The sequence below is a fragment of the Bubalus kerabau genome, chromosome 2, assembly GCF_029407905.1.
Source record: "Bubalus kerabau isolate K-KA32 ecotype Philippines breed swamp buffalo chromosome 2, PCC_UOA_SB_1v2, whole genome shotgun sequence".
Classification (NCBI taxonomy): Eukaryota; Metazoa; Chordata; class Mammalia; order Artiodactyla; family Bovidae; genus Bubalus; species Bubalus kerabau.
This window is the reverse complement of record NC_073625.1, coordinates 57,042,906-57,069,018: the sequence shown is the minus strand read 5'-3', so window position 1 is coordinate 57,069,018 and position 26,113 is coordinate 57,042,906. Positions and strand designations below refer to the sequence as shown.

The 26,113-nt window shown below is 39.7% G+C and overlaps 1 protein-coding gene across 2 annotated transcripts in view; it reads left to right on the top strand.

Annotated features, from left to right (window-relative positions):
- JAM2 (junctional adhesion molecule 2) overlaps positions 1–26,113 on the top strand; it is an 82,130-nt gene that overhangs the window by 31,195 nt on the left and 24,822 nt on the right. For both annotated transcript variants that reach the window (XM_055567769.1, XM_055567767.1), the window contains exon 2: positions 21,970–22,035. In XM_055567769.1, the coding sequence (XP_055423744.1) occupies positions 21,970–22,035 (66 nt within the window). The remainder of the gene's footprint in view (positions 1–21,969; positions 22,036–26,113) is intronic.

Below are 26,113 nucleotides of genomic sequence, written 5' to 3'. Positions count from 1 at the left end.
ATATGCCAGCAAATTTGGACAACTCAGCAGTGGCCACAGGACTGGAAAATGTCAGTTTTCATTCCAATCCCAAAGAAAGGCAATGCCAAAGAATGCTCAAACTACCACACAGTTGCACTCATCTCACACACTAGTAAAGTAATGCTCAAAATTCTCCAAGCCAGGCTTCAGCAATATGTGAACCATGAACTTCCAGATGTTCAAGCTGGTTTTAGAAAAGGCAAAGGAACCAGAGATCAAATTGGCCAACGTCCGTTGGATCATGGAAAAAGCAGTTGAGTTCCAGAAAAACATCTATTTCTGCTTTATTGACTATGCCAAAGCCTTTGACTGTGTGGATCACAATAAACTGTGGACAATTTTGAAAGAGATGAGAATACCAGATCACCTGACCTGCCTCTTGAGAAACCTATATGCAGGTCAGGAAGCAACAGTTAGAACTGGACATGGAACAACACACTGGTTCCAAATAGGAAAAGGAGTACATCAAGGCTGTATATTGTCACCTTGCTTATTTAACTTCTATGCAGAGAACATCATGAGAAACGCTGGGCTGTAAGAAGCACAAGCTGGAATCAAGATTGCTGGGAGAAATATCAATAACCTCAGATTTGCAGATGACACCACCCTTATGGCAGAAAGTGAAGAGGAACAAAAAAGCCTCTTGATGAAAGTGAAAGAGGAGAGTGAAAAAGTTGGCTTAAAGCTCAACATTCAGAAAACGAAGATCATGGCATTTGGTCCCATCACTTCATGGGAAATAGATGGGGAAATAGATGGGGAAACAGTGGAAACAGTGTCAGACTTTATTTTTTGGGCCTCCAAAATCACTGCAGATGGTGATTGCAGCCATGAAATTAAAAGACGGTTACTCCTTGGAAGGAAAGTTATTACCAACCTAGATAGCATATTCAAAAGCAGAGACATTACTTTGCCAACAAAGGTCTGCCTAGTCAAGGCTATGGTTTTTCCAGTGGTCATGTATGGATATGAAAGTTGGACTGTGAAGAAAGCTGAGTGCTGAAGAATTGATGCTTTTGAACTGTGGTGCTGGAGAAGACTCTTGAGCGTCCCTTGGACTGCAAGGAGATCCAACCAGTCCATTCTACAGGAGATCAGCCCTGGGTGTTCTTTGGAAGGACTGATGCTAAAGCTGAAACTCCAGTACATTGGCCACCTCATGCGAAGAGTTGACTCATTGGAAAAGACTCTGATGCTGGGAGGGATTGGGGGCAGGAGGAGAAGGGGACAACAGAGGATGAGATGGCTGGATGGCATCACCGACTCGATGGACATGAGTTTCGATGAACTCTGGGAGTTGGTGATGGACAGGGAGGCCTGGGGTGCTGCAGTTCATGGGGTTGCAAAGAGTCAGACACGACTGAGTGACTGAACTGATAAGCGTTTATAAATAGAAACCTATATTATGTTACTATAAGTTGTTTTCCTTTTATTTCTCCTTAATATTAAAGATGGATAAGGCAATGGCAACCCACTCTAGTATTCCTGCCTGGAAAATCCCATGGATGGAGGAGCCTGGTAGGCTGCAATCCATGGGGTCGCTAAGAGTCGGACACGACTGAGCAACTTCACTTTCACTTTTCACTTTCCTGCATTGGAGAAGGAAATGGCAACCCACTCCAGTGTTCTTGCCTGGAGAATCTCAGGGATGGGGGGGGATGGGGGAGCCTGGTGGGCTGCGTCTATGGGGTTGCACAGAGTCGGACACGACTGAAGCAACGTAGCAGCAGTAGCAATATTAAAGAAATACTACATTTAGTTTTCCAAATTCTGTATATATATATTCATACACATGAATATATATAGTGTTATATTATCTATAAATTTTGTTTCAGGATCATTAAAAAAGGGCTTTCCAGGTGGTGCAGTGGTAAAGAATCCACCTGCCAATGCAGGATAATAAAAAAAGGCATCAAAGATTTATTATGCAAAGAGATTCTGATAGTGCTGAGGAGCAATTAATTAAAATATATAAATTTAAATTACATGAATTTCATATTTGCCCTAAATTCTTCACTGTGTGGCAGTTGAAGATAGGAAATTTATAACATATTCTATTTCTAGAGAACCAACTTTTCCCTTTCTGAGGTCCATTTTTAGCTGATATGAAAAAAAAGTTAAATAGGAGAAAAATGTTTAAAATAATGACTTTACAGACTATACTACAGAAAAACCACATGTGCATGTATGCACGTTTCACTAACATATGCTAGTTTTTTTTTCTTTTATATGTAGTGAAGGGATTGCTAGTTTAGAGTTATGGAGGAGAAGCGGGTGACAGAGGATAAGATGGTTGGATGGCATCACTGACTCTGGACTTTTGAGCAAGCTCCGAGAGATGGTGAAGGACAGGGAAGCATGTTTGGTGCACTACAGCCCGTGGGGTCTCAAAGAGTCAGACGCGACTTAGTGACTGAATAACAAGTATCAGTATTACTTTTAGCTTTTTGTATGAAGAGGCTATAGATTTTAAATATTGTCAAAGAAATGTTAAAATATAACTAAAGCTTAATACTTTAATTTGACTAGTCTTCCCTATTGGAAGGCTTCCCTGATAGCTCAGTTGCCTGCAATGCAGGAGACCCTGGTTCGATTTCTGGGTCGGGAAGATCCACGGGAGAAGGGATAGGCTACCCACTCCAGTACTCTTGGGCTTCCCTGGTGGCTCAGCTGGTAAAGAATCCACCTGCAATGCAGGAGACCTGGGTTCGATCCCTGGGTTGGGAAGATCCCCTGGAGAAAGGAAAGGCTGCCCACTCCAATATTCTGACCTGGAGAATTCTATGGACTATACAGTCCATGGGGTCACACGGAGTCGGACATGACAGAGATCTTTCACATTCATTGGGTCTAGTATTTCAGGTATTGTGCTACTTAAAAATATATATAGTTTATAGTATATCTAAAATATATTTTACATTAGATATATATTTATGCTGCTGCTGCTAAGTCGCTTCAGTCGTGTCCGACTCTGTGCGACCCCATAGACGGCAGCCCAACAGGCTCCCCAGTACATATTAAAATATAGTAAAAGAATTTGTACATCTGATTTGAAGACAAAACATGTTCAGTCTTGTTTAAACAGACATTTAATTATCTCCTTTTGTGTATTAACCACACTATAGGTACAAATGTGTAGGACAGTTCCTAATATCACCATGTACCAACACTACCCAATGAAAGAATCAGATATGTAAAAGATGGTTTGCAAAAATAAGCAAATATGGGCTTGTGAAGAATGCTCTGTTAGGTGAGTATGTATAGAAGGACAGAAAGGGTGGAGAAGGCTTTTCCTTTCCCGATATTTCAGCGGGGAATTGACTTCAACAGAGACATTCAGCATTTCTCAGGGGAGTGTTGGAAAGCTGGCATTTTCGGCAGAGAGAAGGGAGACTGCAAAGGCATTTGGAGTGGAAAGAACCTGTGTGAATGGGATCCCTATAGTGGGTGACTTGAATGTAGGGTATGGTGGTAGTGGTTGAGGCGGAGACTGAAAGACAGGAACTAGCACTGGAAGGCCATTTGAAGGAACTTGGAATTCCTCCTGAAGGCAAAGGGGAAGCTCTGAAGGAAGCTAAGTATTGATCAGATTTGTTTTCAGAATCTATAACTCTTCTAGGAGTCAGGCAGATGAGTTGCGAACTTGTCCACAACTGTATCTGTATTCATTCTTAGCTGTTTCCCTCCTGAATCAAAGGAAGAAGAGTTTCTCTTGTTAAAAGCCAGTTCCTTACCTGTGGTCATTATGCTCTTCTAGGCTCCCTGAGTCCTTTTCTTAAGCAATGATTCCCTATCTCATGTATCTTCAACTTAAGGTCATTGTTAGCTCTTTTATCACAGGCTTGTACAGTTAAGGCTCCACAGTTTTGAGAGGGAAAAAAATATGCCATGATTCTGTAGCCAAACGCCGTGAATTGGTGCTCTATATTTATTTTCTCCATTTTTTACTGACCATTCAACCCACATCAAACTGCCCCTTTCCATGCCATTGCAATCACTAGCATTATATCACCTGTAATTGATTAGTTCCTAAATTCATGACTTCAGTTCAGTTCAGTTCAGTCACTCCGTCTTGCTGCTACTGCTGCTGCTGCTAAGTCGCTTCAGTCGTGTCCGACTCTGCGTGACCCCATGGCAACCCACTCCAGTACTCTTGCCTGAAAAGTCCCATGGACGGAGGAGCCTGGTAGGCTGCAGTCCATGGGGTTGTGAAGAGTCAGACACGACTGAGCGACTTCACTCTCTCACTCTCACTCAGTCTTACTTTCATCTAAATCTTTCTTGACCTCTAGGACATCAAGACACTGTTGATACTCCCTCTTTGAGAGTCTGCCCATCCTTGATTTCCATGACAACATTCTTTCCTGGTTTCTCTTACTTCTTTGATTACCTCTTTTCAATCTTATAAAAGACTTCCCTGGTGGCTCAGATGGTAAAGCATCTGTGTACAATGCGGGAGACCCGGGTTCGATCCTTGGGTTAGGAAGATCCCCTGGAGAAGGAAATGGCAACCCACTCCAGTACTCTTGCCTGGAAAATCCCATGGATGGAGGAGTATGGTAGGCCACAGTCCATGGGGTCACAAAGAGCTGGACACGACTGAGCGACTTCACTTCACTTCACTTCACTCTGAATTGTCTACATATTTTTTTCTTGGACTTTTTGTCTTGTTCTCCTCTAAGTCATAGTTCTTGGAAAATAGCTAAGAATGAATATAGATGTGAACAAGTTCATGATTCATCTGCCTGACTCCTACAAGAGTTAGATTCTGAAAACACAGTCTGATCATTCTTAGCTTTCTTCAGAGCTTCCCCCTTTGATTCCTTAGCATACTACAAGCTCTGAAAAAATTCTACAGTAGATAACTTTGTTTAACTTGCTTACCCAGTGTTTGTCAAATCTTTATGATTGTGGAAATTTCATCCTTCTTTGAAATGCTAAATGTCAGTGGCCAATCTGAGGGATAGATGACAGAAAAGGAAATCAGAAAAAAGAATCAAGAGGAAATGGTGTCACAAAACCCACCAAATGTGGCAAATCTTTAAATGCTATTTAACTTTATCAAAGTAGATTCAAAAGGAAAGCTCCATGGGTAGTCAAGATGTTATTCAGAGCTTCCACTGGAGAACTTCCTGGAGGTGATAAGATTTAAAAGGGACCTTGAATATTGGAAAGAATCTTAATGGAGAATTTTAGAGCCCACACTTCCCTTCCAAGTGAAGACTATGTGAAAATGATACAGAAGATTAAAAATCATGTTCTTGAAGCGTATTTGTTAAGACTTAAAAGACAATGATTGATTTTGTAAGGTTGTTCTAGATCAGCTTTCTCAGAAAATAGTTGATTACAGAACATTTTTAAAAATTACAGTGTATTGCCGAATCTCCAAAAGGAACAAAGAAGAGTTGTATTAAACACTTCAAAATTAATTTATTACTGTAACTCATTATGATGCTTGTATTAGTCAGAATTCTCCAGAGAAGCAGAGTCAATGGGATATGTGTGTGTGTGTGTGTGTGTGTGTGTGTGTGTAGATAGGTGTGCTGTGCTGTGCTAAGTCACTTCAGTTGTGTCTGACTCTTTACAATCCTATGTACCATAGCCCGCCAGGCTCCTCTGTCCATGGGATTATCCAGGCAAGAGTACTGGAGTGGGTTGCCGTGTTCTCCTCTAGGGGATCTTCCCAACCCAGGGATCAAATCCACACCTCTTACGTTTCCTGCATTGGCAGGTAGCTTCTTTACCACTAGTACCACCTGGGAAAGCCCAGATAAATAGGTAGATTGATTTATTTTAAGGAACTGGCTCATGTGATTAAGAAGGCAAGCACATCCAAAATCTGCACAGTGGTCCAGAGGCTGGAGACCCAGGAAGAGCCAGTGCTGAAGTTTAAGTTCCAAGGCTGTCTGTAGGCAGATTCCCTCTTTCTTGGGGGACGTCAGTCTTTTGTTCTATTCTGAACTCTACTGATTAGTTGAGGCCCACCCGCACTATGGAGGGGAATCTGCTTTACTCAAATTCTACCTACTTGAATGTTAATCTCATCCAAAACACTGTCATGAAAACATCCAGAATAATGTTTGACCACATATCTGTGCATTGTGGCCTAGCCAAGTTGACACAAAATTAACCATCACAGTGCTGTTTTAAATTGTGCATAAAAACTTTTAAAAAGCAAACAATTTTGTTTTAAAAATAAAATTTATCTATGTGATTATTAACATTAGAATTTTTTATTAAATTTATTTTTACTTTTAAGTGACAGAGATGTGTTTACAAGAATGGTGATTTATGGAATTTAAAATCACATTTAAAGTAACTACTCAGATATTTTAGGAGTTGATTTCTATCATTTTTAGCATCAAATATATTCGTATGTTTAATTTTTTGTTGCTGCTGTGCTGTGCTTAGTTGCTCAGTCATGTCTGACTCTTTGTGACCCCATGGACTGTAGCCCGCCAGGCTCCTCTGTCCATGGGGATTCTCCAGGCAAGAATACTGGAGTTGGTTGCCATGCCCTTCTCCAGGGGATCTTCCCAACCCAGGGATCAAACCCAGGTCTCCTGCATTGCTGGTGGATTCTTTACCATCTGAGACACTAGGGAAGCCCCTTTTTGTTGCTATATTATATTAAAATTGACTCCCCACAGTGATGTTGTAATAAACTAAGAGTTTTATTTTCAAATTGGTGGCTTCAAATTTTTTCATTGTTTAGTCTTGTGCATCTCTTCCTTAATTTAAGAAATTAAGCATAGGTCTTTATATTCCATTTTCATTTCCCCCATAGTTAACTTCCTTTCATTTGGCAAATATTTATTGAGTATCTACTATACACCAAGCATTATTGTTGTCTCTTAGGATATTGATAAAGACATAAAGTCCTCAATGTGTGTGCTGTGCTAAGTCGCTTCAGTTGTGTCTGATGTTTTATGACCTTTCTGACTGCAGCCCACCAGCCTCCCTCTGTCCATGGGATTTTCCAGGCAAGAATACTGGAGTGGGTTTCCATGTCCTCCTCCAAGTGATCTTCCTGACCCAGGGATCGAACCCATGTCTGTCATGTGTCCCTGCATTGGCCAGCAGGTTCTTTACCACTAGTGACATCTGGGAAGCCCCTTCCCCTCAATACATAAGCACATTATATGCCATGTTAGAATGACAGCTGAAATGGAAAAAAAAAGAAATCAAAACAAGATAAAGGGAATTGGGAGTTTGGAAAGAAAAAGGTCAGGTGAAGGTGAGGTTGTGATATTATTAGGGTCATCAGAGTAGACCTCATCAGGGAGGTATCTTGAGAATAAACTTGAAGAAGTGAGGGACTTAGTAGACATCTGAAGGAAGAGGCTTTCAGGCAGAGAAAATGGTCAGAGCCTGGCCTGTTTTAGGATGAAGAAGGAGGCCTTCCCTGGAGCAAATGTTTAGGAAAGTGTTAAGGAAAGTCTGAAAGGCAATGAGACCAAATTGTATAGGACTTTTACCTTTATCTGGTGAAATGAACTAATCTAAGGTGCCACAATCCGATTTAGCCTTTTAAAGCATCATCTTAATGGACGTGTTGAGATTAAATTCTATACGGGCCAGACAGAGTAGAAGGTTGGTCAGGAGTCCACCGCAGTGATCCAGGCAAGAGACAGTGGTGCTCATACCACATGGTACAATGGAAGTAGTGAGAAGGGCCAGTTTCTGGATGCATTTTGAAGCTAGAGCTTGTAGGTTAGCTGAAAAATTGCATATGGTATGGACTTTGGGCAGTGGGACCATTAAGTAGAGCTGCGAGATTTTTGGCCACAATAACCAGAATATCATTTGAGGTAGGGAAGATTTTGATTTAGAAAAAAAGATGAGACTTGTACATAGTGTTTGAAATGTCTGTTAGAGCTTCAAGATTGAATAGGCATTTAGATTTGAGTCCAGAGTTCATCAGAGACACCTAAACCAGAGATATGCGTTTGGAAGTTAACATCTGGGAGCATTTAATGCCATGAGTTTGGATCACATCATTAAGGAAGGAAGTATAGACAGAGAAGAGAAAATGTCCCAGGGTAAGACCCATGAGAAGGAAGACCACACAGGTGTGTTGTCTTGGACTGGAAATGATACAAGGAAGAAGGGTATGGTGAACTGTGTCAGATGAAGGTAGGTAGGGAAGGCGTCATCAAAAATCATGTTTTACAAATGACAAAACACTGTTCACAGAGGCTATACCTGTCCCAAACGTGTCAAAGCAAGAACTGAATCTTCGGGCTTCCTTCTCTAAGCAGCCACTGTAATGAAGTCAAGCTGGTCATTTTAAAAGGAAGAAAAGTGGGCGTTTCCTGGTGGTCTAGTGGTTAGGATTCGGCACTTTCACTGCTGTGGCCTGGGTTCAATCCCCGGCTGGGGGACTGAGATCCCACAAGCTGCACAGCGTGTCCAAAATAAATAAGTAAATGAAAAGGAAGAAAAATTAATAACCATAAGGATTCATTTTCTATTCTTACAGTCTATCCTAATATATGATTACTATGGAATCATTTGTGAAACACTGAATTTGCATCACCACCTGGGATAAAAAACAATGTGGAGTGAGGAGAGGGAGAGGAAAAACAAATGTTTATAGAGAATGGACGCTGGGCCACGTTCAAGGCTAAGCAGTCAGATACTTGGTTTAATTTAATCTTTGCAACCAATAAGGAAGGCATTATTATTTTCATTTTACCTAAATGGGAACTAAGGTTTATAAGGTCAAGGCTGTATCTTTCCCAAGGCCATGTGACTAGTCATTCATAGCCTGGTGGTTTTAAGCCTAGCTAAACCTCATTTCCTTTCTGCCAGTTCTGACTTCCTGAAGACAAAAAATGATTCTGTTTGCATCTGGCATAAAGACTTCAGTTCAGTTCAGTCGCTCAGACTACCCTTTCCTCACCCATTTGGACTTTAATATTGCTTTCTGTTTGATTGTAGATAATATTCAGTCAAAAAGCCAATCCGTGGAAGGTGGCATTGTTGGCGGTACAATACTCTTCAGCTGTTTATACTCAGAGGTGCGAAGTCAGTTCTAATACTTCCTCATCAAAAACTTGAAATGCTAAGACTGACTCTGCGTGCGTGCCTGCTCAGTTGCTCAATCATGTCCAACTTTTTGAAACCCCATGGCCTGCAGCCTGGCAGGCGCCTCTGTCTTCCCAGTCAAGAATACTGGAGCAGGTTGCCACTTCCTTCTTCAGGGACTCTTCCCAACCTAGGGGTTGAGCCCACGTCTCCTGCGTCTCCTGCCCTGGCAGACAGATTCTTTCCTACTGTGCCACCTGAGAAGCCCCCAAGGCTGACTTTATATAGTTAAAAATATATATTTGGCTGATTCTGCCACAGACTCAGTCTTCCTCATGCTGTATAGGATGTCAAAGTCATTTCATCTGAAATACGTTATGGCAGATAGACTTTTACATACCGTATTTGGACACAAATACTTTTGTTTACCTTTTTAATACTTGATCTGAATAAATAACAAAAATTGGATTTCTAATAGGACATACTCATTTTCTGACCATTCCAGGCTGCAGCTGTGTAGGCCCCACGGACTCAAATGTATGCAGATTGTCTTGGTTATGTTGAGCCGCTGTCCCTACAATACCACAGACTGGATAGCCACAAACATTCATGTCTCACAGTTCTTGGCTAGAAGTCCAAGATCAATGTGCTGGAAGACTTGGCATCTGTGAGAGCCTGTTCCCTGGTTGCAGACCACCAAATTCTTCTTTGGTTTTGTTTTTTTTTTTTAAACAGCTGTATTGAGACATAATTCACATATCATACAATTCACCCTTTTAAAGTAGATTATTCAATGGTTTTTTTTTAGCATAGTCACAGCGATGGGCAACTGTCACCACTATCCAATTCCAAAATAGCTCCATTATCTCCAAAAGACCCTCATAGCCAAACAGTCACTCTCCATTTCCACCTTCCCCAGCCCCAGCCACTACATGCTGTTTTCTGTCACTGGATTTGCCTATTTCATAAAAATGGAATCATATAATATGTGATCTTTGTGACTGACTTCTTTCACTTATCATAATATTTTCAAAGTTTATCCATATTTTAGCATGTTATCCGTATGGCATTCTTTTACATTGTCAAATAATATGCCATTGTATGGAGAGACCTCATTTTGTTTATCCATTCATCAGTTGATGGACATTTGGTTTGTTTTCACTTTGGGGGTGTTTTGAATAGTGGAGACTGCAAACTCCTTGTATATGCACACGGTGGAGAGCGTGAGGGTGCTCTCTGGGGTCCCTTTCTATGAGGACACTAATCCTATTCATGAGGGTTCCATCCTCATGACCTAATCACCTCCCCCACACCCTACCTCTTAATACCATCACATTAGGGGATAGGATTTCAACATTTTATTGTGGGGAGACACAAACATTCAGCCCATAACACAGATGTTCATTAAATCACTTCTTTCACTTGGCCTGTTTGACTGGCCCTAAAAAGTATGTTTTGCTGTTAGCTCACAGATGTGTAGAATCGGTTTTGAAATAAAAGAATGAGTCAGAGAACTGACTTGATCTTGGACTTGAGCACCCTAGAAACCACAGTAGCTAACCCGGACCAGTCTTGCCGGACAGTAGTAAGATATGACAGTTAAGCAATGCCAAGCCATTGTTTTCCAGTTCTGCACTTCAAAATAAGTGGTTCTTGTTCCTTTGGCTTCCTGAAGATTAATCAAAGGAAGCATGAAGCAACAATAAACTGGGAAGTTTTCCCTTAGTTTTCAAATCTCTCCTGGAAGCATTTATGGTAATAGAATTTAATTAATAACACATGTATGAAGTGTAAGGGCTAAAACATTTATGAATTATCCATCATGAGAGTTGAAAAATAAAATCTATACCACTCTCATATTTTAAGAATTAAAATTTGAGGAAGAAATTACAATTTAATTGGTCACATAGAATCTTAGTATTTTAAAGGTTGAGCTATCAGAAAATGGACTCTGGAGACCATTGTCTTTATTGTGTGTGTGCTAAGTTGCTTCAGTAGTGTCCGACTCTTTGCCACCCTATGGACTGTAGCCCACCAGGTTCCTCTGTCCATGGGATTCTCTAGGCAAGAATATTAGAGTGGGTTGCCATGCCCTCCTCCAGGGGATCTTTCTGACCCAAGGATCGAACCCATGTCTCTCACTTCTCCTGCACTAGTAGATGGGTTCTTTACCACTAGCACCACCTGGGAAGCCCCACCTTCTCTACTATGGGTGGTCAAATCTAGAAAGAAAAATAAATAAATTCATTAATAAGGAGCCATCCATAATTGTGTTCAAGAATGAATTATTTAGAGTTCTCATTAAGAAAAAATTTATCAAAAAACAGCATTTTCCTTGGAAATTTTACAAAATGCGCACAAATTCCTGGATCCTGTCCACGTCCAGGGCCTTAGGAGGTGTCCAGGCAAGGGAGGATTCCAAAGCTTAAATGGTATTAAACTCATGGTTGGCCTGTCTCCTGTTGTGTATCTCTTCATTATATTTTTATAAGTCTTCTAATTCAGAAAAAGATAAAAAACATTAGCAGTGCTCTAGCTTCTTTTGAGAAATGCAAAGATAACTTCATTTGCTGATTATACTTTTAACAGATGGGTGATGTAGAGATCTTTTTGATACTTTTAATGCTAGTCTCTGTAAAACAGGGCTTCCCTGGTGGCTCAGATTTTAAAGAGCCTGCCTACAAGGTGAGAGACCTGGGTTTGATCTCTGGGTTGGGAAAATCCCCTGGAGAAAGAAATGGCAACCCACTCCAGTATTCTTGCCTGGAGAATTCCATGGACAGAGGGGCCTGGTGGGCTATGGTCCATGGGGTTACAAATAGTCGGACATGACTGAACATATTTTGTAAAACAATTTGTACTCATAGCTGTACATTCGTGCTTTCAAAAAATGAACTTTTTTGTATTACACTATTGCTAGTGATTTTTGAAATTCACTCAGTAAGGTAGAGAGAGAAAACTCTTGCAGTGTAAAGAAAGTTTAAAACAAACATCTGTATAGAATAGGGGATAGAGAGCTTAGTAGATGGTAGAGAGCTATCTTCTCACATGCATCACTTAAGTGGACCTATAAACATCACATGACTCTAGAATGACCATTTCATTGTCCCCTGACCCAGACAGTCACTGAGTAATCTGTATTGTCAGCTGTTGGAACTTTCTATACAGGTTCGCACACTGTAGAGATTCAGAACAAGAGTTCAGAATCCAGATCCAGAAACTTGGTTTAGCTCTTTGAACAGAGCTGATCAAAATTCTGGGGAAATGATTTATATTGCCTCTTCTCAAGTTATTTATTTGAGAATTAGTGTGTTCATTGCTTCTGAAAAATGTAACTATCAAATGCTGGTGGCAGTATTGAACTTTTAATCTTAAATAACTATATTGAAGCTTAGTGATGTCTCTGCTTTTTAATACACTGTCTAGGATTGTCATAGTTTTTCTTCCAAGGAGCAAGTATCTTTTAATTTCAGGCATATTTAAAAGCAGAGACATTATTTTGCCAACAAAGGTCTGTCTAGTCAAAGCTATGGTTTTTCCAAGAGTCATGTGTGGATGTGAGAGTTGGACTATAAACAAAGCTAAGCACCAAAGAATTGATGCTTTTGAACTGTAGTGTTGGAGAAGACTCTTGAGAGTCCCTTGGACTGCAAGGAGATCCAACCAATCAATCCTAGAGGAAATCAATCTTGAATATTCATTGGAAGGACTGATGCTGAAACTCCAATACTTTGGCCACCTGATGTGAAGAACTGACTCATTGGAAAAGAACCTGGTGCTGGGAAAGATTGAAGGCAGGAGGAGAAGCGATGACAGATGATGAGATGGTTGGATGGCATCACTGACTCTATGGCCATGAGTTTGAGTAAGCTCCAAGAATTGGTGATAAAGAAGCCTGGCGTGCTTCAGTCCATGGGGTCACAAAGAGTTGGACATGACTGAGTAACTGAACTGAACTATCTCCCATTTTATTATCCTGACCTTTATTCCTGGTGCCTGTGACATCTTTAGTAATGATTTCTTATTTTGCACTCACATAGTGTTAGGACCATTACTTCCTGGCACCTTAATCTTAGGGAGAACCAATTAAAACATTGAATGGTTGATATTTATGCCTTGCTTTGAGTATGTGATTCTTATTAACATCAATATTGGAAGACAGCAGTTCTTCATCTTGTCTTGAGGGTCTACTGGATTTGAGTGGACTGCTGTTATCTATCTAAAATGTATAATCAGTGCCACTGGTTAATGAACTGTGTTTGGCTGAGGTCGTCACTTGAGGAATATCAAAGAAAAATCTCAGAATGGTTGAAGGACTTCTTTCATGTCCTAGTGTGGAGTATCTGGTGAGAAATTCACCCACTGATGGCTTTCCAATGCTGTTGATCACTATTAAGCATTTGAAGACTTTGAAATTTCTGAGAATTTATTTTATTGTAAGAAGTTAATTTATTTGCTTCATTGTGGATATCACATGAAAAAATTTAATTGTCCAGTTGTTTGGGTCACTGAATGCTGTGAAAGTTTCCCTAAATTTACTAATGTGTATAATACTATGAAAACAACTGATACTCAGTTCCAAGACACCAATTCTCCTTATTTTCAGTTCAGTCACTCAATCGTGTCCGACTCTTTGCAACTCCATGAACCACAGCACGCCAGGCCTCCATGTCCATCACTAACTCCCGGAGTTCACCCAAACCCATGTCCATCAAGTCAGTGATGCCATCCAACCATCTCATCCTCTGTCAGCCCCTTCTCCTCCTGCCCTCAGTCTTTCACAGCATCAGGGTCTTTTCAAATGAGTCAGCTCTCCGCATGAGGTGGCCAAAGTACTGGAGTTTCAGCTTCATCATCAGTCCTTCTAGCGAACACCCAGGACTGATCTTTAGGATGGACTGGTTGAATCTTCTTGCAGTCCAAGTGACTCTCAAGAGTCTTCTCCAACACCACAGTTCAAAAGCATTAATTCTTCAGTGCTCAGCTTTCTTTATAGTCCAACTCTCACATCCATACATGACCACTGGAAAAACCATAGCCTTGACTAGACGGACCTTTGTTGGCAAAGTAATGTCTCTGCTTTTTAATTTGCTATCTAGGTTGGTCATAACTTTCCTTCTGAGGAGTAAGTATCTTTTAATTTCATGGCTGCAGTCACCATCTGCAGTGATTTTAGAGCCCAGAAAAATAAAGTCAGCCACTGTTTCTACTGTTTCCCCATCTATTTGCCATGAAGTGATGGGACCGGATGCCATGATCTTCGTTTTCTGAATGTTGAGCTTTAAGCGAACTTTTTCACTCTCCTCTTTCACTTTCATCAAGAAGCTGTTTAGTTCTTCTTCACTTTCTGCCATAAGGGTGGTGTCATCTCGTTCTTTTACTCAAATGATTAAAAAATTGGAAAAGGGGAGGAGGCATAAAACTTTTGTGCAGTATATAACAGATAAGCAGAGTTTGTTCAAATTCATTCACTCATCAAACATTTGCCAATTAATACTTTCTCTGTTAAAATGGAAATTTGTTATATATTCCCTGAATAATGTTTTTACAACCCTAAATATTGATAATGCGTGTGAAATTGTCTGCAGCGTGTCTGACTATATCATGTTTGATACTGATCTCTCCCAGTGCCTTGCACTGATGTGAGGATGGGGGGTGAGGGGTGGGGTGGGAGGAGGCCTGTGGACTCAGACGAAACTGGCTGTAAACAGGCGCACGTCTCGGCTTCCCTGCTTTCTAGTGTCATGACCTTGAGCAAGGTCCTTAACCTCTCTCAGTTGTCACATCTGTCAAAGAAAGATATTCACAGAATGGAGTCACATCTTTGTTAGATGCTAGGTTCTTAAGGGGAAAATTTATTCATTGTCAAAATCACCCTGGAATTCTTTAGGTCATCATTAACTCACCAGGACATCAGCCACCCGGTAACTCCCAAGTCAGAAACATCGCTTTATTTCTCCTTGAATTTTGGTGTAGTTTCTTTTTCTTGGAAAATAGGATGCCAATGTCTCATTAAGAGGAAGGGCCAGAACGGTTGGAGACTAGAAGGACATGTTTGTATGTGTGTCTGTTTCCCTTTTCCTTCTCCCTCCTCCCTCTCTCTTCTCTCCCTCCCCTTCTGTGACCTGTCATGGTTGAATGACAGATGGTGAGAGAGATGAGTATATTGTCTAATATATCCAAATTTCTACCTCAGGTTACTTTCTGTCCATATAAATATTTATCTGTAATAAATATTGGATGGTATTATTGTTGCTGCTAGCCCTGTGGATCTCAGATTTGTTGCTCTAGGGACTTCCCTGGCAGTCCAGTGGTGAAGACTCTGAGCTTCCCCTGCAGGGGGGTGTGGGTCTGATTCCTGGTCAGGGAACCAAGATCCCGTGTGCCTCACGACATGGTCACAAAAAAAAAAAAAAAAATTGTCACTCTAATAATTGTATATAAGTGATTTTCAAAGCCATATGACTATTAATTTTTATTTTTGAAAATAACTTACACCCACAATATTTATTACTTGGTTCTATGCATGGTATTCTCTGTAATGTACTTTTAAAAGAAACAAAAAACCTCTGTAATATGTCAGTTTTTCCCAATCATGTTTTTAATGAAAAGTAGTAATTTTAAAAATTTTTAATTTTTTTTCCTATATCACTTTTAAAAAAAATTTTAATTGGAGGCTAATTACTTTATAACACTGTGGTGTTTTTTGCCATACATTGACATGAATCAGCCACAGGTGTACATGTGTTCCCCATCATGACCCTCCCTCCCACCTCCCTCCCCATCCCATCCCTCAGGGTTATCCCAGTGCACCAGCCCTGAGCACCCTGTCTCATGCGTTGAACCAGGATTGGCGATCTATTTCACATATGATAATATACATGTTTCAATGCTGTTCTCTCAAATCATCCCACCCTCGCCTTCTCCCACAGAGTCCAAAAGCCTGTTCTTTATGTCTTGTCTCTTTAAAATTTTTTATTTATTTATTTTTAGTACCCAAAACATTTTGTATTGGGGTATAGCAGATTGACAATGCTGTGATAGTTTCGGTTGAACAGTAATAGATACATGTGTATGTATGGGCTGAGTCCCTCCACTGAAAAGTGTTAATTGAAATAACATTTTTATAGTAAACTTTTAAATTGTGGTGGTGTAAATACATATTTATTCTTAGTCAAGCTAAACTATTCTAGGTGGGTGATAGACAGTATAAGAACTTTCATTCTTACAGTCGGGGGTGGAGAAAAGAAACAAAAATATTTTATTTGACTGAAAGGAATTACTTGACTTGGAGTTTAGCAGTTATGGAAACAATCACCTCTTAACCTTACTTTATGAACTTCGGCCAGCAGCTCTGGAACACATCCACAACTGTAAGAGATGTTTTGTATCTAAGTTTAAAACAATTGTTGACCTCAACCAGTGGACCTACATGACAGTTTTTTGTTTATTTTTATACTTAACTTACTCACGATAAGTGAAGGAAAAAAAAAAAAAATCAGTTCAAGAAAGCAGCCAACAGAGCCTATTCCTAAAATCTGCCAGTGAGATGTTTATACAGAACATTTTGTTTTCATCCATAGAGTTATTGTGTGTAAGTTAGGGAAATAAAACTGAATTTGAGGACTTAGACTGGAAATTATCTTTTCAAAATTTAGAACTTTCTGTGTAAGCTCAACATAAGTGACCATACTTTAAAAAATATTTTTGCTTAATGAAAGGCAAACCTTGAAGTAAATAGAATTGGAGCAAGAAGAAGATCCTTCAAATTATAGAAAGAAATATTCAGCTACCAAGAAATGCTATCTTCATTAATATCATAGACCTAAACCTCTTTATAATTTTTTTGCATTCATAGCTTTTCCAGTGCAACCACTCCTTCATTTTTCTTTCTTGGGACATTTTTTTCTCCTATTCAAATATATACATAGAAAAGTTATGAGAGAATTAAAATTATTGACGTTAACAGCTGTTCTTTTTCATAGAACTTTAAAAGCAAGTTTTGAAAATTGAAGAAATAATTCTCAAAGGAGGTTTTAGCAAGTAGAAAACTGGGAGAAAGCGGTAAGATAATTAAGCCCAGTCCTAGATCTTCCAATCTCAGATTAGACTAATGTTTGCCTCAAATGAAAGAAGATCCAAGACTCCTAAAGAAAATAAACATTCTCAGTAGGCAGTGTGGTGGTTGAAAAGCTCACAGACATGATGTGAAGGGAACAAAGATTACCTTTTCCTATTTTGCCAACATTGCCCTTTCAACTGGTTTCTAGGGAATATGAATCTTCATTGTTTTGTCTAAGAGGTGTACTAAAACAGTTCAGAAATCACAAGAAATGCCAGTCATAACTGGACCTTCTCTGAAGGTGCTAATTTACACATTACTAAAGGGGAAAAGAAACCTTTTCAAAGTGTATTTCAAAAGTTTCACAGAATGATGGTTTAGAATCAGAATCAACTGCCCAAAACATTCAGCCATCATGTCATTTAAGCGTAGGTGTAATTCACAAGGACCCATGAGGCCCTGTCTTTCCTCCAGCTCATTGAAGAGGATGCTGGCTTGGCCAGCTTACTCTCTTCCCTTCCTCTGCGCCCTGAAATTTTCCAAACCCTCCCTTTGGAATCTGCAAAATAAAATTGAGGAAGGAGAGGAGAAGCTGGAAAAGAAAGATGTGAGGGGTGGGGAGAGGGTTGGAGGACTGCAGGACATATACTGGTGTGTGACAGAAGTATGTGGAAAAGGGGAAATAGAGTATTTTAAAAGAGTTCTTAGACCCATTTGTGGTTTTTGAAATACACAAGAAAAGGAGTAATTTTGAAATTATTCTTTGGTGGTCTCAATACCTCCCTAAGACTGAGCCAGATGGGTTAACTGGTTTATGCGGATAAATTTTCTCAAGTATCAATAAAAAGGAGCAGTTCAGGCCTGCATTCTTCACATAAATTTGCCAGTTTCCTTAGTGAAAATGTTTACATTTCAGGGATATGTAGAACATGAATAGTTTAACAATGTTGAACAGTTAAGTAGAACTAGACATTTGAGATTTGTAGATTTTTGAGATTTTTAATTTCACAATTAGATTTGCTGTTCAGGCTTCCAAGAGAAGAGACAAAAAGGAAAAAAATAAATTATCCAGTATAGCATGTATTCTTCAGGAAGGATAAAAGCTAGCACAGAGAAGATTCATTTACGTGTCAATCTACATATAGATGAATGATTCAAAGATGCCATGCCATGTGAAAAATTATTCTCTCCTTCCTAGAAGTGTAATAAATTATTTCATAGTTAAGAAATTCTGATCTCATAGGAACTTTCAAAACCCTTGAACTCATGGTTTCTTGCCCCCCTTAAGTCTATTCCTGGGTCATCAAACCAGCCTTAGCTGTAAGTCTAGAGCTGTGGTTCTCAACCCAGTATGACTTGCCCATTCCATCTGCAGGGGACATTTGGCAATGTCTAGAAACATTTTTGGTTGTCAGGACTTGAGGTGGGAGAGTAGGGATACTCCTGAAATCTAGTAGGTAGAAGCCACTGATACTGCAGAGCATGTTACAATGCACAGGCCACTTCTCCACAACAAAGAATGATCCAATCTCAAATGTCAGTACTTCAGCTTTGAGCAGCCCTTGTCTAGAGTCGTCCCTCTGAAATTACCTTGATATCCTCCCCCTCTAGTCATAGCCCCTTAGCTTCCACCTTCGTGTTATTCTTCTGAGCCAATCCTTGCTTTGATCTTAACCACCAATTTTTAACCTATCCCATCTTCATTAGACCGGTGGAATTGTCCAACAGGCATCTTTATTAATCTGCAACCCTTCCTCATAGTTCAGCTTGGGGGGAAATGTGCTTTGGGGCCCAGTATGGAAGAGTAGTAAGTAATGTGGACTTTGGGTATCATTGAGGTAGGTTCGAATCCCAGCTCTACCACTTACTACTTATATAACTGTGCCCAAGTCTCTTACCTACTCGGTGCCTCAGTTTCTCACCTGAAAAATGTGTATAAAGATGGCACCCTACCATAAAGAATTGTTGTGAGAGTTAAGTAAGTTAATACTCGTAAAGCACTGGGAACGGTCCCTAACATCCAAGTGCCTCATACTACTATGTGTGTGCTCAGTCATGTCCGACTCTTGGTGACCCCTGGATTGCAGCCCACCAGGCTCCTCTGCTGATGGAATTCTCCAGGCAAGAATACTGGAGTGGGTTGCCATATCCTACTCCCCATTTCCTACGACCTAGAGATCGAACCTGAGTCTCTTCCTGCATTGGCAGGCAGATTCTTTACCACTTCGCCACCTGGGAAGCCCAAGTGCTTCATAAATGTTAGTTATTGTTCTTTCTCAAGAGCTCACTAAGGCCTGTGTTCTCCAACTCACTTCCTCCTCTGTACCCCAAGTCCAGGGAGAAGATATATTTTATTCATGATGGTTTCTCTCAAATGTTTGCGTAAGCTGTGAGTCGTTTCCATTTTCCTCATGGTCAGCGTTTCTAAATATGGAAAGGCAGGAAGTACCCTGGTTTTCTGTCTCTGGTTTTGGCTATCCACATCCCCTCCCTGAGGCAAATAACACTTGACAACATGAAGGTGGGGAAGGATAAAGAAGGGATAGGGCAAATATATCAAAACATATATCAAAATATATCAAAACATTGTCCTGAATGACATGCAGTTCTCATGTCATTTACAACTGGTGAGTAAATGGATGAGAGGGTAGATACCTCATGGGCAGTGCTCGATTTTCTGGCACAGGTAAGCATGTGGAGTGTGATACCTTTCACTGCATTGAGATTTCATAGGAAGAAAGCAGAGTTTTTGAGGGCAGGCAAAGTTCTGTTTTGCCATGAGTTTTTGGTGCCTGTAGGAAATGGAGACATAGATACCCAAGAGAAAGAGGACTTTTTGAATTTAATCTCAGTAGAGAGATTATAGCCAGAGGTACAAGTTTTTCAGCAAATAAATGGTAGTTGAGTAAATAAGAGTATAAAAAATAAATTTTAGAAACAAGAGTATGAAAGATTGTGTAGAAAGGAGTTAGCTGAGTCAGGAAAGCAGTTTCTGGATGAATGGATGGATAAATTGATGAATGGATAAATGCATGGATGGATGGGCAAAACAAAGAGAAAGAAGACCCCACAGGGAGATAGAAGGAAGACTAGGAGTGAATCATGTCACAGAATTCAAGGAAGTCAAAAGAATCAGATGGCCTGGAGAGATCAAGTAAGGTAAAAACCGTTAAGTGTCCATTGAATATGGCAACAGAGTCATCAATTTTTGCTTGGCAAAAATAGTGTAAGTAAATTATATGAAGACAGAAAACAGATGGTAGAACGAGCAGAGAACTAGCATTTCTAGGATATTATAGAAATAAGTCTTCAAGAAATAACCTTCCTTAGATTTGATGATAAATTTAATTTCATCCTAGATTATTTCATGTATAATTTTTGGGTAGACAGCAGTTGGACTGCTTTGCCGCAATTGTTTACCCATGATGACCAGCAAGAATGCTTTGCATTAAAATAATTAATGTCAATCTATAGAATATTTTTGACACCTTCGCAAAAGAATAACTTGTTTTCTGGAACCCTTCATTAGTATTAATTTTGCTCTAACTTCATTTACTTGATTCTTCTCATTAGTAAACAATAAGAAGTTGTCTCATTCATTTGTTCAATAAATATTTACTGTGCTTTGCTTTATTCCAGGCATTGTTCTAGGTGTTTGGACTACATCAGAGAATACAACAGATAAATAATCTTGTCCTTGTAACATTTAAATTTCAGAATTGCATACTAATAGGAAGTGATTGAAATTATTTTTAAACATGGTCATGAAACTGGGCCATAGAATGACATCTGTGAAGTGAAATAATACAAAATGAGCATATCAGAGATTGAATTAGAAAGTTTTTAGCTCCTGGTTCAGCTACTTTGTTATTTAAGCCTGGATCATGCATACCACCCTAAATCACTTCCTCTATTGAATTTTATCAAGTAAAAGAATTTATGAAAACACCTTTTAAAATGAAAACTTCTCTGTAAGTTTACAGGGATGATGATGATGATGATGTCATCACCATCATCATCATCGTCACATCACTATCAGACTTCACAATCCATCAGTCATTTCAACTTATGGACCAGTCCTGGAAAAGTCATTGCAGTGTTTAGGAGGAAATCGAATATATTCTGTTTGCATTTTTCATCATAATTTTATATACAAAGTTTACAGCATTTTATATTATCTATACATTTCATAGTCAAAAATATGTTAAAGGACTTTATATTTAGGTATAGTCGGGGTTAAGCTCAGAAAACAATTTATAGCCTTACATAGGGCAGTAAAAATAGTTAGCTTTTATTCACAGGGAACAATGATACCTTTGACAGTGCTAAATCACATATTAGGTTGAATTAAGGACACAAACACTTTTTTAAGAATTGAACTTGTAAGAGTGTGTTGTCTGTGGGGACAGCAGGAGTCAGGGGAGGAATGCAAAAAGATTCATGAGTTTTGCCTTGGGAAATGCTTACAGGGCTAAACCGACTTGTAGAAAATGGAAAACACATATATAGTTTGCCTTGGCTTTTCCTGTTGTTTTTTTTTTATTTGTTTTTAATTGGAGGATAATTGCTTTACAATGTTGTGTTAGTTTCTGCCGTTCCGCATGTGAATCAGCTATATGTATACTATACATCCCCTCCCTCCTAAGCCTCCCTCCCACTCCACAAGGTGATCACAGAGCACCAAGCTGAGCTCCCTGTGCTAGGTTTTCAGATTTTGATACTTTAAACCTGAAGTATTATGAATTGTGTGAAACCGTCACCAAACTTTAGGCCAGTTTTCTTTCATACTGCATTCCATTCAGACATTTGACGGACTTTGCACTCTTTTAATTATCCTGTTTGTTTTCATCTTTCAGATCATAAGGCCTATGGATTCTCTGCCTCAAAAGATCATCAAGTGGTCACGGCAATAGAGTATCAAGGTAGGGTGCCTTGCTCCTTTTCAGGAGCTGTATTGTTTGAAGAACTCATGGGGATGACATGCGTGTCTTATTTGTCAGAAACTCACTTCATACTAGCTCCTCCGCTGAAATGCTGCTCCCTGCTCTTTCTACCTTGAGAAGTCTTTCTCCACCTCCTCAGTGGAAATTTTGGACATTCCATGAAAGGCTTGATGTACAAAGAAGGTCTCTTATTACATAAAGTATTTGCAGCAAAAGAAATCTAATTTGTAAAACAGGGAGATGGAAATCTTGGAAAGTTGCAAGGTTAGCTAGATTTAGTCAATGGAAATGAACACTGCAATTAAACTTCAGTTCAGTTCAGTTGAGTCTCTCAGTCGTGTCTCACTCTTTGTGACCCCATGAACGCAGCATGCCAGGCCTCCCTGTCCATCACCAACTCCCAGAATTCATCCAAACTCATGTCCATTGAGTCGGTGATGCCATCCAACCATCTCATCCTCTGTCAGCCCCTTCTCCTCCTGCCCTCAATCTTTCCCAGCATCAGGGTCTTTTCAAATAAGTCAGCTCTTCGCATCAGGTGGCCAAAGTATTGGAGTTTCAGCTTCATCATCAGTCCTTTCAATGAACACCCAGGACTGATCTCCTTTAGGATGCACTTGTTGAATCTCCTTGCAGTCCAAGAGTCTCCTCCAACACCACAGTTCAAAAGCATCAATTCTTTAGCGCTCAGCTTTTTTTATAGTCCAACTCTCACATCCATACATGACCACTGGAAAAACCATAGCCTTGACTAGATGGACCTTTGTTGACAAAGTAACGTCTCTGCTTTTCAATATGCTGTCTAGGTTGGTCAAAACTTTCCTTCCAAGGAGTAAGTGTCTTTTAATTTCATGGCTGCAATCACCATCTGCAGTGATTTTGGAGCCCAGAAAAATAAAGTCAGCCACTGTTTCCACTGTTTCCCCATCTATTTGCCGTGAACAGTATGAAAAGATAACATTAATATAACCTATTAAGGGTATCATGTTTTAAATTTATTTTAGCTTCTTAAAATATTTATAAGGGAGGAGTTGGTATTTAACGGATATAAAGTTTCAATTTTACAAGATAAAAGAGTTCTGGAGATTGCTTACACATCAGTGTGAATATATTGAACACTATTGAACTGTACAGTAAAAATCATTAAGAAGGTAAATTTTAAGTTATGTGTATTTTATAACAATTTTTTTAAAACTTTAAGGATCTAATGTGTACATGCTCAGTCACTTCAGTCATGTCTGACTCTTTTTGACCCATGGATTAGCTTGCCAGGCTCCTTTGTCTGTCGGATTCCCCAGGCAAGAATACTGGAGTAGTTTGCTGTTTCCTTCTCCAGGGGATCTTCCTGACCCAGAGATCGAATCCACCACATCTCTTGCATTGGCAGGTGGATTCTTTGCCACTGAGTCACCAGGGAAGCCCCTAAGGATCCAGTAACAACAACAACAAAAAATTATTGCTGTTCAGTCACTCAGTTGTGTTTGACTCTTTGCGACCCCATGGACTGTAGCACCCCAAGCTTTCTTGTCCAAAAAGAATTATAGGAGTTTTTATAAATTTACTTTAGTTTTGACTATCTACTACTTTTCTGAAGGATCTTTTTACCTAGAACACATTAATAATGCTGGGCAACCTGAAAAATTACTATTTCTTAAGTGTGATACTTCTTTACATGATAAACATTTAAGAAACTTGTTTCAAATGTCTGATCTCTCTTTTGAGGCATGTCTTAAAAGACATATATGTAATGCTCATATATGAGAAGCCTTATGCAGAGAGTGTTCAACTGTGTGAGCAGTAAGTCAGAATTTAATAGCATGCTTTTCTCCACAGAAGTAATTTATGGCAATTTGTCAGAATTACTTTGGTAGTACCAATTCTACTCTTGCATTATGTAAGATTTTGATGATTTCTAACTTGAGCACAGAAGTGAAAATCAAGCAATAGCCGACAATACAGCAACTAGAAAAATGAATATTCACAATGATTCTGTGTGATTCCTAAAAATGATTATTTTGCTACATGTTGAAAAGAATGCCTTTTCCAAACAAAGAATTATCTTTTCTCAATCCAAATCAACACAGGTATTTTTGGCAATGCAATAATCATCTTAATAGAAAAACTTGGTGCATTTTTCTGTTTCAATATGCCTTGTTTTGGGAAAGTATGATTTATATCTACATTATTTTCTTTGCTGTCTCAAACACAGGTAATGCTTCAGTTCAAATCTGAGTAATTTGGTAGCAAATATATGATGGTGTTAAGTATGGATTTCTGTCATGCCAGGGCAAGCTTACAACTGTAAGTAAGAGAAGTACCTCATGAGTAAAAGGAATAATGACCATTTATGGAGCATGGACCATATGCACCCAAATGCGTAAATATATTATCTCATTTAATCTCTATGACAACTTTGCAAGACGAATAATATTACTCTTCTCATTTTACAGATATGAACACAACTATATATTTTTATAAAAAGTTAAATAATTTGCCCAGTAGCAACACATCTAGTTTATGGCAAAGGTCTGATTCCAAAGCCTGTGCCTTAAACTACTATATTATGACATATTGGGTTTCCCATGTGGCGCTAGTTATAAAGAGTCCACCTGCCAATACAGAAGACATAAGAGATGCGGGTTCGATCTCTGGGTGGGGAAGATCCCCTAGAGTAGGAGATGGCAAGCCACTCCAGCATTCTTGCCTGGGAAATGCTATGGACAGAGTTGCCTGGTGGGCTACAGTCCATGGAGTTGCAAAGAGCTGGACACGACCAACTGAGCACATAATATGGCATAATGAGCCTGAGGGCTATATACAGAAAGAAGAGCATGTTGGCTGTAAGTTGAATTTTGGCTGAAAAGAGAGAAGAAAGTTTGTAGTAGTTAGCTTCTAAGTCTAGCTCAGTTCAGTTCAGTCACTCAGTTGTGTCCGACTCTCTGAGACCCCATGGACTGCAGCACACCAGGCCTCCCTGTCCATCACCAACTCCTGGAACTTGCTCAGACTCCTGTCCATCGAGTCGGTGATGCTGTCCAACCATCTCATCCTCTGTCGTCCCTTTCTCCTCCTGCCTTCAATCTTTCCCAACATCAGGGTCTTTTCTAGTGAGTCAGCTCTTCGCATCTGGTGGTCAAAGTATTGGAGCTTCAGCATCAGTCCTTCCAATGAATATTCAGGACTGATTTCCTTTAGGATTGACTGGTTTGATCTCCTTGCAGTCCAAGGAACTCTCAAGAGTCATCTCCAGCACCACAGTTCAAAAGCATCAATTCTTCGACGCTCAGCTTTCTTTATGGTCCAATCTCACATCCATACATGACTCCTGAAAAAGCTATAGCTTCTAAGTCCACTGAGTTCTTTATCCTCAGATGTTGGCCCCATGCTTCTAGCAGAGGTACTGTTTCTCACAGCTTTGGAGGTCAAAGTATTTCCATGCTTGTAACACTCCGGAAGAACCAAGGTGAAATTCAGATTCTAGGGAGTTGAAAAATCCAAATTCCCTCTTTTAAGTCTTTGGTCAAATATCACCTTCTAAATGAGGCAAGCTCTTACTACTGTATTTATTTAAAAATTGCATTCCCTTCCCCCAGCATTCCCAAACTCCCCGGACTTTGATCTACCCTATTTACGTAGCACTAATGACCTCTTCATGTACTGCATAACTCACTTTGTGATGTTTCTTGTGTGTCTGACCCCCTGCAAATTATAAGATCCCAAAGGGCAGGGATCTTTGATTTCACTGCTATAGCTCAAGAACAATGGCAGACACACAGTAAGTACTCAATATTGTTGTTCCTTAGTTGCTAAGTCCTGTCTGACTCTTTTGCAACCCCGTGGACTGTAGCCCACCTTTTGTCCATGGAATTTCCCAGCGAGAATACTGGAGTGGGTTGCCATTTCCTTCTCCAGAGGATCTTCCCAACCCAGGCATCAAAGCTGCATCTCCTGCATTGGCAGGCGGATTCTCTACCACTGAGCCACCTGGGAAGCAAGTACTCAGTATACTTTGGACAAATTCCATTTCTCCATATTTTATATGGTCAATGAGATTGAG